The sequence below is a fragment of the Astatotilapia calliptera genome, chromosome 4 (assembly GCF_964374335.1).
Source record: "Astatotilapia calliptera chromosome 4, fAstCal68.1, whole genome shotgun sequence".
NCBI lineage: Eukaryota > Metazoa > Chordata > Actinopteri > Cichliformes > Cichlidae > Astatotilapia > Astatotilapia calliptera.
In genome coordinates, this window is record NC_137425.1 from 21801948 (window position 1) to 21818413 (window position 16466).

A 16466-nucleotide genomic window follows, 5' to 3' on the forward strand; every position below is an offset into this window, starting at 1 on the left:
CACTTCAAATTTGCATAGTGTTTAGTTAGATAGCACATAACCCTGACTGAAGGATGTATATCACCAGAGGGAGACAGAAAAAATATCTAATTGCAAAAACAAAAGCTTGGCTCACAAAAGCGCCTAATGTCCACAGATGCTAATAATCAGCTGGAGAATTTTAACCTTGATTGTATAACAGATTCACAGTTTTTTGGGGTATGCTTTTCAGTCCTGTAAAATCTCTATAAACTCTTAACCTGCTGTTTGAACTGTCAAGCTGTCAGCGTCGCTATGCTCATGTGTCCACAGTAAACTCTTCTAACAAAATGTTTGGAGTTCAATAAACTCATTTGGTCTTCTATGTGATGTTATCGAACAAGACAGGAGAGTCGTGCTTTCGGCTGCACCAGCACTCCTGCTGGTTTAAACCACAGCAAGTAGAAGTCAGCAGAATAAAAACCTCCGCATGCAGTTCTGTATTCTGTCTGTGCAAAGAATAAATGAAAGGTTGCTTGTTCACCTTTCACAGGAAATAAAGTTTAGATGAAACATGTATATATGCACACTGACTTCACCAGAATCACAAATAGACAGTTGAGAAACCTGCCCTTAGTTTTATGTGATAATACATAAAGATGAATTTGAAGATTCTCCAGCATTCACTCACACGGCATTCAGTGGTGGCCTATGTGCAGTACCAATACAAGAAATTAATTCCCCTTGCGGTGTAACATCCTGATAGATCTAAAGGTCAAGTGCTTCTTTGTGCAACATTTCCAGAGCTTCCCATATCTATTCTGACTCATTTTTATTGCTTCTTCTATATGGCTTCTGCCGGTAAACTGCAAGCACTGCCCGTGCTTTCAAGGATTGTACATTTAGATAAAGGTTTCACAAGCAGCAAGAGAGAATAAAAGGTAAGCTCTTCTCTGTGTGCGCATGTAAATACATTAGAACGGGGATCTCAGAATCGTATAGCGCACCATCATGCTGAGTGGGCCGGACTACTGGACTACATTTAATAACTGAGATGTCATAATATAAAAAAGTGCTTTTTAGGACACAAGTAGCTGTCAATCAACTGCAATTCATGGAACACACAATACATCACAGTTGCAAAGAGTTAAATTACTGACTGCATTAAATGAAAGATGTGAAAAGCTAATAATGCGCAAAGTTTTCAAAGGTTTTTGTTAGATTGAGAAGAAGAGAAGATTTTGAGTTTAGTAAATGCAGAAACTAGGCTGGGAAGCCTGACTGTAACCACAGAAGAGAAATCCAACATCTGGTGAACTTTTCTTTAATTTATCCCCATGACAGCTTCAAAATCACACTCACAACTCGAATTTTCACATTTAAAGAAAAGGGTAACAGCAATGTGAGGGGCTGAGCTGGTTAAGAAGAAAGACTCAGTTATAGTTTTGATTACAACCTTGGTACTAGTTATTTTGTATTTTTGTACAGCACTTACATAAAAAACAGACAAATGGGGGTTTTATTTAAAATTCAAAAATAAGTCACTCAAAATTTAACTGAATAATAATAATGGTCCCTTAAAAAAGGCCAAGTAAACAGAGCTCAAGTCATAATGCCAACTTAACATAATCAAACTGTGCGTTGTGCATGTCCCAGCTAATGCTTCATAAACATAGCTTGGTTTTGTTAACGTCTGTTATTCTAATAAGCAGCAGAATTAATCAGAAATATGACGTCGAATTTTAATAACCATCCAGACAACATTTGATTATATGAAAAACGTGTAAAATGTAAAGCAGCAGCATATGCTATTTTTATACATATATCTTCAGTGGGACATACATATATATATTTCACATAGCATGTGAAGCAGGTTTAACTCCATCTTCCCTCTGAACAACTTAATTTTGCATTTTGCAAATTTCATTAAATTTAGATTTCATATGTTTCCATGAACCAGAGACAAAACTCAAAAGACAGGTGGAGGACTCCCTTGAATGTGAAAGTCTCATATTTATATTGGGAACCTAATTATCTTTTTTTAAATGAATTATTTTCTGGCTTTGAGACCTCAGGACATATTTCACTTTCAATCCTGTGTTTAATTAAATTTATCACTTTATTAATAACTGAAACTGAAATTAGTTTTGGACTTGCAGCACTAATGAAAAGGTCATGTAGCTTAGAGCTTAATTATCCCATAGTTGTCAGAGAGTAGTTTCTAGCACTTTCTATCAGTAATGCGGGAGCTTAATAATGCTTTTCACAAAGATCAGTTTTCTAATCTTCTCCCTGGTGTTTTAATGATCTACTCTTAGTTTATAAAAAATCGTATGCATTTTTTGAAGCATAAATATATTTCTCTGCTCGAATATCAGTTATTTCCATATCTTTTGTATTACATATTACTATTCAGAAATCCTTAAAATGGCACATCCATCTTTCCTAGTTACATTCCAAATTTATAAATATGTTAATATTTCCAAAGTTGTTTCAGCAACAAATCTCTTTTTTCAGTTTATGGGCAATGTAAGCTTCAAGTTTTATCATACTGTAAACTAGATTTAATGGTTACACTAGATTAATGGGTTTTAACCTCTAATGGCCACTTGAGGCTCCAAAAGGAGTCAAATCTCAAATAAAAAAGTTTGCAGGACTAAAAAGCATGTGATCTGGCCACCTTGATCATGAGGCGTTCCAACACAGGCAGCTGTCAGGGACTCACCTCCTGCACTGTGTTTGTGGTGGTGGCGTTGTTGGATCCTTTTTCTTTTCTTTTTTTTATCTATGGTACGATCGTTATAGTAAAATGACCATAAACTCAAGTCAAGCCTATAGTCCTGTAAAGGACCAGAAGTCTTTTTGCAACCCCAGATCTTACCACTGATGGGCTTCAAATATAATTCAGGTGTAGCGCACTTCTACATTGGCTTCATTTTCCAAACCCATATATTTCCATATTTTATACTGTGTTTGCACGCCACCCCAGTATGAAACATACCGACACATTAAAATTAGCCGTAACAGCAGAAGAACAAATTCTGAACATGCATCATTGAGAGACGTGAAGGTGAAACTTTCAAAAGCTCATTGATCAAAGCACATTCCTTTACAGGTCTCTACACGCTGAACATGACAGAGGTCAAGAGTTTCAGGCCTGATTGAATACCAAGCTTTTACGACCCTTTCATTAGGCGGACACTTAAAAGACTCACATGGTTTGTCGCTCAAGTCAATCTGGTTTGAGAGAGAAACCATTAGAAGACGTGGCCTGCTGTTTATATGTTAAACTGATCTCCCGAACACACTGAAGTCAGTTTAGGTTTAGAAATAGCATTAGTTTAAGTGACCTCTTTAGTTGACATCGGGGGGGATCACAGCTAGAATGGAGAAGCTCTGCAACTGTTGCTGCAACCACCACTAAGAAGCTTCACCTAAAACAACCCCACATACACTCTATGAGCAGCATTTTAAAGAAAGCTGAATAAAGTTTGAAATGAGAAACTGGGTCAGGAATACATAAACATTTACAGCAGCAAATATCAAGCAGGAACAAAACTGCCTTCACACACCAGGGTGCTCAGAGGGGGAAAAAAATCGATGCAGATTCTGAAAATAATTGCACACTTTCACTCGGAGGTCACTCTAATGCGATATTCTGAAGTTTCAATAAATCTAGTTATTTTCTTCCCTCTGTGTCCCCAGTGCCTACTGGCAGAGCATATAGTAGTTTCTGGCTAAAAAAGTAACACATATTTAAAAATATATATATAATATATATAATTCCAGAGGTTTTAAGGAGGTGTTGTTTAATATAGCAGCTACTCTAAACTCAACACTTTTCATCAAGTGCTGAATCCCGAAACCTCCAGCGAGAAACCTGCACACAATCCTTCAAATTAAAAAGATGTTTGCCGCAGATGGTCTTCTGATGCTTTGGACACAAGGGACAAAAAAAGGCTTAGGAGCTCATAACCTCACAGTACTGAGCACAGAGGAGCATGTCTGAAAAGGTCTTGGCTTATGAAATCTCTCTAAATCTCATTCTGAGATCGTGTTACCACCCTTTTAGTTAACTCGTTAAAGTCAAATGTGGGCCACCGACTCGCACCTGTTTAATCAGATTAAAAATTCTGTAATTCCTCAATAACCTCCATTACTGTGAACTTAGAGTTATTTAACTTTTTAATAGTTATTCTTTAAATAACAATGAATAATCTTTGCTGAACGGTTATTAATGGCATTGTGATCCATTTTCACCCACTCTTTGGATATTTACTGAACTTGATGTGTTTATAATTTTGTAAATTCTGCATTATAAAAGGTGAAACTGATTTCCACTGTGGATTTGCAATTTTAATGGCTGCTTCAGTTTAGCCACCAAAACTTATACTTGGACGTTTTAACAAAAGAATATCATTTGGCTTAAAATACAACCGTTCACATGTTGTAAAATGACACACAAATGATATGCACTGCAATAAATTGCTCTTATATGAAGCATCTGCGGTGAAAGTGGCATTGGTGACAGGTGCTCCATGGCTCCGTTGCCAAAGGATACCTTGTGTGTGTCTCTGAGATATCAGCGGCTTCAGCAAAGCTCCAGGGTTTGATGCATTGGGAATGAAAACAGGGACAATGATCAGTAATGATAGCTTTATTAGAAAACAACAATCATATCCAGCGATCAATGTAAAGACTTAAAATAATATAAAGTAAAGTGCTTTGAGTGCTAATGTCATTAGAATGTAACTGTTATTGTCTTGGTGCAGTACATACAGTACAGGGTGGGCCATTCATATGGATACACCGTAATAAAATGGGAATGGTTGGTGATATTAAAGTCCTGTTTGTGGCACATTAGCATATGTGAGGGGGCAAACTCCTCAAGATGGGTGGTGACCATGGTGGCCATTTAGAAGTCGGCCATCTTGGATAGAACTTTTGTTTTTCCAATAGGAAGAGGGCCATGTGACACATCAAACTTATTGGTAATGTCACAAGAAAAACAATGGTGTGCTTGGTTTCAACGTAACTTTATTCTTTCATGAGTTATTTACAAGTTTTTCTTTGTTCACAGCCATTGACATGTCGAAGAGGTTAACACGTGAGGAGCGGATCGAAATTGTGTTGATATCTGGTGAACGCAGTAACCGGGTCATTGCAGCAGATTTCAATGCAAGACACCCTACGAGACCACCCATCTCCCATGCTGCAGTTAGCAAACTGCTTGCTAAGTTTCGTGAAACTGGTCGAACATCCCTTCGGCGGATATTAGCTACTCACAAATGGCACCCTTACAAACTCCAGTTACTGCAGCATCTCAACGAGGATGACCTAACACAACCACCGCTATTGGTCTGACACTAACCCACATTGGATGGATCCCTCCAAGACTGTTGGAACAACAAAAGTGATGGTTTAGTGTAGTATATGGGGTACAACAATAGTGGGTCCATTCTTCATCAATGGAAACCTCAAGGCCACTGGATATTTGAAATCTCTACATGATGATGTGTTTCCCGCTTTATGCACTGAAGCTGGCACGTTCCCTGAGATTTTCCAGCAAGAGGGTGCACCACCACATTATGTGTGCCAGGTCCGAGCATTCCTAGATGAACAGTTTCCTGGAAAGTGGATTGGTCATCGTGGGCCAGTTGAATGGCCCCCAAGGTCTCCCGATCTGACCCCCTTAGACTTTTATCTTTGGGGTCATCTGAAGGCAATTGTCTATGGTGTGAAGATACGAGATGTGCAGCACCTGAAACTACGGATACTGGATGCCTGTGCTGGCATTTCTCCTGCGGTGTTGCTATCAGTGTGTGAAGAGTGGGAGAAGAGGGTTGCATTGACAATCCAACACAATGGGCAGCACATTGAACACATTTTATAAGTGGTCAGAAACTTGTAAATAACTCATGAAAGAATAAAGTTACGTTGAAACCAAGCACACCATTGTTTTTCTTGTGACATTACCAATACGTTTGATGTGTCACATGGCCCTCCTCCTATTGAAAAAACAAAAGTTGTATCCAAGATGGCCGACTTCTAAATCGCCACCATGGTCACCACCCATCTTGAGGAGTTTGCCCCCACACATACTAATGTGCCACGAACAGGACTTTAATATCACCAACCATTCCCATTTTATTACAGTGTATCCATATAAATGGCCCACCCTGTACAATCCTTAGCACACAATATAATCCTTAAGTGATTCTATGATTCTATATTTCTAAGTTTAATTTGCATATTAACATTTTTCTGAATATGCAGAATTTTCATATACTACCTGTAACATTATTCTTACAAAGAAACTTGGCTATTTTCTCAGGAGAGTGGCAGGTATTTCTGGGCAATATCTCTATATGGATTTTATTGTTATCATTATTTTTATTAATTAATCTTTTTTTTTTTTAAAAAAGCCTGAGTCACTGCTTACAAACAAATTCAGAGAATAACTGAAGACAGCTGTCCTCTGTTGTCATCTTCAATCAGAGGGACTAAATTGCAAAATTATGATTTTTTTCCCCACATATAATGTTTTTTATATTTCTCTTTATTATGTGCCTTATGACTGTAACATGAACAGTTTGTGAGCTTACTCAATATAAAAAGCACAGCGGGCACTAAATGTACTCATCAGCTCACTCCCTGTTGTCCAGCTGCCTTCACCTTTCAGTGCTGAAGGTTGCGTAACGACATCCCAGTACACCCAGTCCAAATGTTATTAGCTGTTTCTCAGGATGTTCAAAGATTTGTTGTTGAGTGCATGCAAACACATATTACACACACACACATGCACGCTTGTGTGGATGCCTGCCATCCAGTGGGTTTTTGTAATGCTCACTCAGCCTTGCAGACATCTGATGCATACAAAGGCTCACCTTCAATTATTGCTAACCTTGGCGGGAGAGACATAACTGCCATTGGTGCCTTGGCTGATGTTGAAAAAGAACAATCAAAGCGGCACTGACTAATTCCTAGAAAGTATGAGTGATTCAGAGAAAAAAATCATTAACTGGATGATATTTTAGATATATCCATGTACAGTAGAAAAATCATAATGATACAGATGAGAGCTTTTGCCTCATGGTAAACAATGATTGCTCAGTTGCTGAGCAGACCTGCTGCTACGGCGAGATATAATGAGACCGCTCGCCATTTGGTATGTTGCTTCTTCCCCTTCCACCACCGCACCTTTCATAATCCAGGACATGCTGTTCCAGAGTCAAAGGACAGTCAGAGGACCTGTAGCCAAAGTTAAAATCCCAAAAGCCACTGAATGAAAAAGATGGATTAAGAGAATGATGAGGTGGAGGTTGGTGTATGTTTTCTGTTCTTTTTGCTGGAATATGTGAACGGTAAAGACGTGTCTGCAATCTGCTGTAAATAAGGTGATCCAGAAGAATTTAGGAACAAATTAAGACAAAGGAGACTGATCGTGCTGTCCTGGAACAATAAAAAATGAATATGCATCTATGCTCTGAAAAAGCTTTTGATTTTAAAATAATTCAGATATGGTCATATTAGGTAAGTATCCATCAAAAAATGCTCTGTCAGATCACTCCATTGCCGTGGTCATTATGCATGTGTGACGCTCTCTTTTGTTTCAGATGGATGATGGAGCAGTATGTGCGACCAACCCTTTGTGTTACCTGTATGTCAGTGTATGCGTTTGTTTAAAAAAAAATAATGACACAGTGCATCAATGTTGAAGCCCTGAAAGAAACTGGTCTGAACAATTGTACAGTTCCTGCACACAAAAACTAAACCAAAAAAAGCTTTAAAAAAGCTGGACTGCTATTACGATCATCCTGGATATCGATCAACTTCTTCTGCAGAGACGATCTTATCCCTCAGGTTCCCTCAGGAATTCCAACTCTACAAAATACTGCGGGTGGTGCCAACAGATCAAATGGTGCCACTCTGCAGGAAATAAAGAACTGATTTACCTGCCCATACTTCATACTTATAGTGGAGACACTCTTAAGTTCACACAGTATTTCAAGGTCTGGAGATCTTGATTGGACCATTGCAGCACCTTGATTGTTTTCTTTTTCAGATATTCTGTTGCAGATTTGTTCCTGTGCTTGGAATCATTGTCCTGTTGCATGAGTCAATTCCAGCCAAGCTTTAGCTGTCAGACCGATGGCCTCACATTTGATTTTAGGAGACTTTGATATACAGAAATCTGAATAGTCAGCTGAGTGACTGCAAGGTGCCCTGTTCCCGTGGGTGCAGAACAAGCCCAAATCATGACCCCTCCACCACCATGCTTAACTCTGGACCTCATACCAACTGTTAAGTACCAATAGGGAATAAGTAGCACAGACACAAAAAAATGTGCTAACATTCAGCCTTGTGACCTACAGCTACCTTTTACCTTTGGGTATACAGCACTGGAGTTATATGACTTTGGTTTAGTACCACGGATGAATGTACTATGAGGGCACATCTTCTTCAGAGACTGGATAATTTGGTATGAGGTATTTGTGCTGATATGCTGTGTTTAGTTTTTGCAACCTTGTCTGCCCAAAGGACATCGCCATATATCTTTTATTTTGTGTATTTCGTCTGTATAGGATAAGAGCATGCTAATCAGATTATGCCAGTGCCTGACTGGTATTGATGTGGCAAGTCTAAAGCATTCAGATCATTGGCTTCAACCTGAGGATTGCACCCTATATATGGAGACAAGATGACCGCCACCTGCTGAGGATAATTTGCCTCCCTTTCACTCAGCCAGCCACAACGGTGGTTATGTAATTGGAAGTTTGATCTGTGTTTAGAAGGAAGTAAGTAGGGGTGAGCTACTATTTTTTTTCTAGGTGTTCCTTATATTTTTGTTAGACTAAGGAGGTAAGCTGTTGAAGTTTGGTTTGCTACATTTGCACAGGTTGGCTGAGCTTGTGTTAAATGGTGCAATTTATATATCATTTTGGCCTTAGCTCACCCTGATGTTATCTTACACTCCTCTGTTTGTGAATTCACTGAACAATAAATAAAGTTGTTCTTTTTTTCAGCTATATCAACATCTATATCGTTGCTCCCATCTAAATTTATATTGGCTCTTACTACGAGCAGTTTTTTGGTACAGGTTCTGGCATGAAGTGCAAACTTTGCAACTGTAAGTACAGACTACGTACAGAGTACGTGCGTATCCAGCAATGGCACTGGACCAGTGTAGTGTGACAAAGAAACATCTTGTGAAACATGACAGTTTGAGTGTTTGACTGATGGGCGTGTCAATATGACACACCCTGCTGAACTAACAGTTAGAAATAAACAGATAGGCATTAGATATATTATGTACCTTATGCAACTATTATATTATACTACTTATGCAACTGAATTAATGCTCCTGATACCTTTCTCAAAAACTGTTTTGGAAGTTAGGGGAACATTGGGTAACATCGCTCTAAACTGTAACCTTCATTTTGCTTTGGACAGTAAAGGCAGACATGCTGGGCAAACCACAGTTACATGTCAAAATAAGGGTTTTTTTCTTCTTCTTCTTTTATAGCTGAATAATATCAGAGTAACCAGTGTACAAAAATCAGAGTTGCTTAACAGAACACCAGATCCTGTGACCATATGAAAGGCCATGTGCTCAAAAAACAAATTGTTCCTTCCACTGTGACAGTCAGTCAACAGAAACCAACGCCTCCAGGCGACCACCAGCTCAATGCTACATCACTGCTGGTGCTGCTACTATTCTCACATCTGTATCTAACATCCGAGAAGCCTGGAGTGGATGTTTAAAAAAGCAAACAAAAGTAAATCATATCTAAAAATGGATCATGCTGAAGAAAAACAGACCAAAATAAAGTTACTGTTCACGGTCAAGACTATAAATAAAAACTACACTAACTTCCCCAGCTGGTTTGAACTCTCGAATTTAGCATTTTATCAGTATTTTGTTTTTTTAAGCTAGAAATGATCAAAGCTGCCAAAACAAAGTTATGCATCCACAGAATGGAAAAGCCCAAAGACCAAAGCTATTTTTGCACCAATACTCACCAATGAAGTGAAAACCTGAGCAGAGAGAGACATTGCATTCCATCTTTAGAGAAATATGATCAATATGGACATCTAGTCTAAATGTAGCATCCCTAATGAATAAAAGTAAGATCATAAACTGTACTTAAAAAGTATTACAGTTAATATTTATTGCAAAAGAGAAAACGGTGACAGTGTGCTTGTTTTATTTCCTGAATTAGCCAGTATATTACTGGTTATTAACATTCCCCTTTAAGTAGAGTGCAGTATGCATTACAATCATGATGTAAAATCAGTAAACTCAAAAATGACATGAATTGACAATTTATTTTGGATATTTAGAGTGAATTACACAATCCACATATTCTTTTTCAGTCATTCTGTTGTGCATTTGCTGCTGTGCTTGTGATCATTGTCCTGTTTATGTCCTAATTAGAGTCAACCTTTAGCTGTCAGTCATGTGTCCTCACAAGAATCCTTACAATTGAGTTTATGGTCAAAGCTCATTTCATCACACCTCCACTACCGTGCTTCACAGTTGAAATGAAGTGTTTGCACTGATATGCTGCACTTGATTTTCTCCAAATATGCCGCTTTGCATGTACAAACATCTCCAGTTTCCTCTCATGTTTCCCAAAGAAATTTCTCCAGAAGTCTTGCAGTTTGTTCAGATACAACTTTACAAGCCTTAGGACTTTTGGCAACGTTTCCAAACAAGCTAAAATTGTTCAATCTTTTTCTAACTGTCCTGTCATGAGCTTCGACATTTAAAATGCTAACTGAGGCCTGTAGAGTCTGAGATGTAGCTTTTGGGGTTTTTTACTATTTCTCTGAGCGTTCCACAGTCTGACCTTGTGGTTAATTTGCTGGGACATTCACTTCTGGGAAGATTGTGTTAACAGACAACTGAATGCATTAGACTGGCACACTGTGAAAATTATGCCTTTATAGAGGTGCTCACGCTTGCTGATTATCAGTTAATGATGTGCACTTCATTATCACCAACTGGCTGCTAGTTAATTCTTTATACTGCTTCTTATGGAAGCAGTAAGGTTGTACTGAATGCCACAGAATCCTGTGACTACTTTCTTTTTCTTATACCAGTAAATTTAAATTACAATACTTCAGTGAGGACAAATAAAGTCAAACAGTGTTTATTTACAGTGATTTATATTTTTCATTATTGCTCTGTTCTGAGATCTGTGAAGAAGATAAAAGACCATCAGTACCGAACAAAGCAGCGATCAGGTACAATAGATGTGAATAAGTCAGTCACAATATTAGAAGGACAAAAATGGGTAGCAAAGCAGCTTGCATGTGCACAGCAACTTTTAGCAGGCTAAAACAATTTAAACATTATGCTCCATATGAGACTTGCCTATTAGACATAGAAAGCTGATCTGTCAGAACTGTGGCTGATATCGACTTTGTAGTTGCCTAAATGAACTCTAGAAGGCAGACCAAAAGCCTTAAATGTTTTTTCTGATTCTGGTGCTACAACAACTGAGTATTAAGTCTTTTATGTTAGAAGAAAAATTCCACTTGAGTGTGAACAATTTATAGTATAAACTCTTTTACAACAAACTTTTAGCAAAAGATGAAAATGATTAACCTCCTTGCTGCAAAGGGAAGTATTATTTTTCAGATAAACAGATGTGTTGAGATATTTGATGTTGAGCCAGCAGTCAGGAATGCTTTCTGCACTGCACACAAAAACTCTCAGTGAAAGTATCTCAGTATCACCTTTTTTTTCTCTTACTGGACTTGATTTACATGTATCTCTGATTGGCTGGTGCAGGTTCAAGATGGAGCCACTGCTCCCTGCTGATTGGCTGGGAGCAGAAGGGGGCAGGCAATGTGTGTAAATAAATGAGCAGTGTAGCCTCACAGGCAGACTCACATGCCAACCACTTCCCTCTTCATCATTGCCATCAAAACACCTTCCAGGCTAAGGATCCACAGCCAAAGAGGAGAAGAATAGAGGGGTGAAAAAAGGCAAATTCTTCCTGTTACACAAAGAAGCACATCAAGATGTCTATTGAAGTGAAAGAGAAGACAGAGGTGCGTCTGGTGTTTTTGGGAGCAGGTGGAGTGGGAAAGACAGCCCTCATCCAACGTTTCCTCAAAGATACCTTTGAGCCAAAGCATCGGCGTACAGTGGAGGAGCTCCACAGGAAAGAATATGAGGTGGGGGGTGTCAAAGTCACTATCAACATCATGGACACCAGTGGCAGCTACTCCTTCCCTGCCATGCGCAGGCTCTCCATCCAGAACAGTGATGCCTTTGCTCTGGTCTACGCTGTGGATGACCCTGACTCTCTGGAGGCAGTCAAGAGTCTGCGGGATGAGATCCTAGATATCAAAGAGGACAAGTACACACCGATTGTGGTGATAGGGAACAAGATTGATCGTAACAATGAGCGACAGGTGTCCAGCGAGGACGTGGAGTCCACTGTGGAGTTGGACTGGAACCACAGCTTCTTGGAGTCTTCAGCCAAAGACAACATCAATGTCCTGGAAGCTTTCAGGGAGCTGCTCCAGCAGGCCAATCTTCCTAGTCGGCTCAGTCCAGCACTGTGCCGGAGGCGGGAAACCTTCCCCAAAGACAGCAACAAACGACCTCCTATGAACAAAACCAACAGCTGCCTCCTCTCATAGCGATATTGAGATGCACAAAGGACAAAGTGAGACTGGGGGGCAGAAAACTGTTGTAAATAGATTTAAAGTTCCTTGTTTGCAAGGGTCAGATTTGGACAGAAGCAAAACAAGAAATGCTGTTATACATCTTAAGCTTCATGTGAGACACTGAGTCAGTAAAATATTTGTCCATCAGTCTTGTAAGCACTGCAGTTAGCCCCACAGAGGCACTGACAGCACAGAGATGCTGCAGCGAGGACCGACATGTGATGATGTAAACAAATACGACCTTAAAGACAGTGTGGAATGTGGCTGAGCTCGAAAATACTTACTGTGAATGTTAAAAATGTAAGATATGGTGACAGTGCAGAGCTCATTTTACATACAAATATATGATAATGTTTGATTTGGGGCCTTTATGTTACTGCTGTTTAAAAAAAAGTGCAATAACTGTGAAACCATATAAATGCAAAAGTGTTTTTGTGTCTGCATATGTCAGTTTTATGAATCAAGTGAACAACTAAGGACAAATTTAAACTTTTTTTCTTGTGAATGCTTGTGCAACCTGTTCTACAGCTCTTAGAAGATTGTTTGCAAAACAGCTAACATTTAAATACACAGAGCACATTCACTGCTGGTTCTCTCTACTTTGATGTTTATTTATGTGAGTTTGTCTTAAAGAATAAGTGCATTGCAAATCTGAGCATAAAGGGTTTTTTTTGTTTTTCTTTTCTTATTAATGTGGTATTTTCTATTTATTGTGACACCACAAAGAGCCACAAAGGCATGTTCGATGTATTTATTCAGTGCTTATTTCAAGTTAAATAAAAGATTTGAATTTAATCCTGTCTATCCCGACTATTTTATCTTGTTTACTGCTGTGACTTTGTTATTTGACAGAGCAGCAGAGCAGACAAACAGGAACGGTATGAAAGTTACTGTATAACTAGGGGAAGTTTTCACAGTCATAAGTGAAAAGTTATGAATCTAAAAAAAGCAAAAAATTAAAGTCTAACACGTGAAAACAGGTGACCATTAAATAAATAAAACAACTTTATTTTGTATGTCCTTAAAAAGATTCACACTGCACAGACCTCCTATACTGTTTCTCTTATAATAAGAATTCAAATCAATTCAACATCAATCCATCAATTTTCTTCTGCTGTCCTGATTCAGGGTCTGGGTCTCTTTATTCCAACCAAACTGGTGGGGTGAGACTGTCTAGTCTGTTGGCCCAGTTATCACAGGGCTAATGGTGCAGAGACAGCCACTGCCACTCACATTCACACCTACAGAAACTTTGACCTAACATGCAAATTTTAGTACTGTAGGAGGAAAGCCCAGGCGCCCAGACACTAATTCTTGTTGCACACTTCAATGCATTTGTGGCAAAACTTACAGACAAACTATACCTCCCTTCTAGAGAATGGGGCTGGTCTAACCAGATCTGTAAAGGTTTTTTCATTTGTTTTTTTGTTTTTTATAAGACGGAAATGTAAAAAAAACCTGCTGAATGTCTTACAGTTTGTTCCTAAGACCCTAGAAAAGTTATGTTGGTACTGAGTGGATTAAATCAACTAATAGGATCGCTTGGTTGGTCTTTAACACAATCTCAACGGCACAAGCTCTGTTTTGTGCTGCATTGCCCTCTGGTGGTGCACTTGGTGATGTGTGCATTGTTTGATGACTTCACTTTATTAGGTACACATTGTGAGTACTGGTTTGTACCCCCTTTCGCCTCGAGAACAGCTTTGTGGCGCAGATTCAACAAGGTGCTGGAAACATTCCTCTGAGACATGACAACATCACATAGTTTCCCATAGGTGATCTATTGGATTGAGCGCTGGTGACTGTGGAGGTCATTTGAATACAGGGAAGTTGGAAAGAAAAGCGTCTGGACTTCTTTGAGTTGCTTGAAGACGTTTCACCTCTCATCCGAGAAGCTTCTTCAGTTCTAAGGGTCAAATGGTGGAGAGTCCCAGATTTAAACCCAGTGGGAGTTTCCTCCCAAAGAGGGACAAAGGACCCCCTGATGATCCTCTACCTAATCACATGAGCCAAGGTGAGAAAGCGGGTGTGGCTCACACCTTGGCTCCTTAGACTACGATGACCTGGATGACTGAGAACCTTCACAGACATGAATACAGGGAACCTATCATCATGTGCAAGAACCAGTTTGAGATCATGATAGTTTTATAACAAGGTCTGTTTTCCTGTTGGAAGCATCTGTCAGAAGATGGGCGCACAGTGGTCACAGGTAGGCCGTGGCGTTTCAACTATGCCGAAATATGGCAAGAAACCTTTACACCACCATGAACTGTGCCAAATCTAGCCTTATTTCATAACTGACAGGATGGCACTAGTATGGTCTTCTGCTCCTGTAGCCCATCTGCTTCAAGGTTTGACATGTTGCACGCTCAGTGATGCCCTTATGCACACCTTGTTACTGTTCCCTTCCTATCAGCTCGAGGCAGCTCGAGGCAGTCTGGCCATTTTCCTCTGACGTGTGGCATTAAGGTATTTTGCACCCAGAGAACTGCCGCTTGCTGGATATTTGATGTTTCTTGGACCATTCTTTGTAAAGTCAAGAGATGCTGCACAGGAAAATCTCAGACCAGCCCGTTGAACATAAAAAAACAATTCTTAACCCTGTTAAAACTTCAGCAGGTCATCTTGAGTTAATGCCACGTCACTGTCTGATTAGATATTTGTGTTAATGAGGAGTTGAACAGAGACACCACTGACTATGTCTCCAAAACCTCCTGAAGTGCAAAATAAAATCTAGTTACTAATTTTATTATCTGAAGTAAAATTAGTTACTGAGATTAAATCTGGATGAGTAATGTCTCACATGTTTTGTTTAGCTGGATTTTGTGTCTACTGTGTATACTGAAACATGCAACAAAAGCTGATAAAGAGGTTTTCATTCCAACCAAACTGGTGGGGTGAGACTAAAATCTAATCCACTGCTTCAAGAAATTCACATGATGACTTGACTAAAGAGCTTACTCCAGATGGTTCTCTAATTCTCCACTCTTAACAATGGCAGCAATGACAGGACAAAGTTGCCTAATAAAGCATGATAAAGTATCATGCTATTTAATGTTCACTTTTCATGTTCTCTAAAAGAACTTCATACACATTGTTAGCATTTCCTGACTGTTAAAAGGCAACACAGGCTTAGAGAAAGAGACAAAAAGGTGCACTTCCTTTTTCCAAAAATGCTCAGATAAGGTACATTGTTTCCTCAGAATGAGACAAGGAAGTGATCTGTAATTATCAGATCTTTAGTTCCTCTTAGTGCCTTGTTTAAACTCACAGCTGCCTTCAGCTGCTCCACTGAGATTCACAAACCCATCTTTCTCAGCACATGGACGAAGACCCGGGAGGGGGGACCCCTGCCTTTTAAAACTCAGGTGCGATTTAAACCTCTTTACTTAGGTTGCTGGCAGAGCACAGGGCTCAGCTGTAGATAAGGGTAAAGGAAATGCAAACTACTCAGATAGGATTACTGCTACTATAGCAACAAGTAGAAAAGTCTGATTTGTGAGTATGACCTCTGAAATCCCTACACTGCCTGGCAAAGTGTTTGTCTCTGCTCCTAGACTTGGTCCAAGCTCCTCAGTGCTGTTTATATACCTGAGAAGTTTTGAACAAGTATAGGATCTCTGACGTCCACATCAGGTGTTTTTAAGGAAGCGGTAAGACCTAATGGCAACTGCATACTGGATCTTTATGCTAACATTTGAATCACAGTGCATGTTAAAAGTAACTGAAAGCCTTCTCATAAAGCTGTATTCAATTTTATATTTGTCTCTGCAAGATTGTTTTAGCAGGATTCATTAAATATCCAAACCGAATACATATAA

The 16466-nt window shown here is 39.3% G+C and overlaps 1 protein-coding gene across 1 annotated transcript; it reads left to right on the top strand.

The window, feature by feature from the left end:
• The first annotated feature begins 11858 nt into the window (after nt 1–11858).
• LOC113020043 (ras-related protein Rap-2a-like) lies at nt 11859–13440 on the top strand. The gene has a single exon (XM_026163711.2). The coding sequence runs from the start codon at nt 11992–11994 to the stop codon at nt 12616–12618; it is 627 nt and encodes a 208-aa protein (XP_026019496.1). The 5' UTR covers nt 11859–11991; the 3' UTR covers nt 12619–13440.
• The last annotated feature ends 3026 nt before the right edge of the window (nt 13441–16466 follow it).

Excerpts from the sequence above, each read along its gene's own strand:
- LOC113020043 (XM_026163711.2), top strand. The coding sequence starts at position 11,992 with ATGTCTATTGAAGTGAAAGAGAAGACAGAGGTGCGTCTGGTGTTTTTG.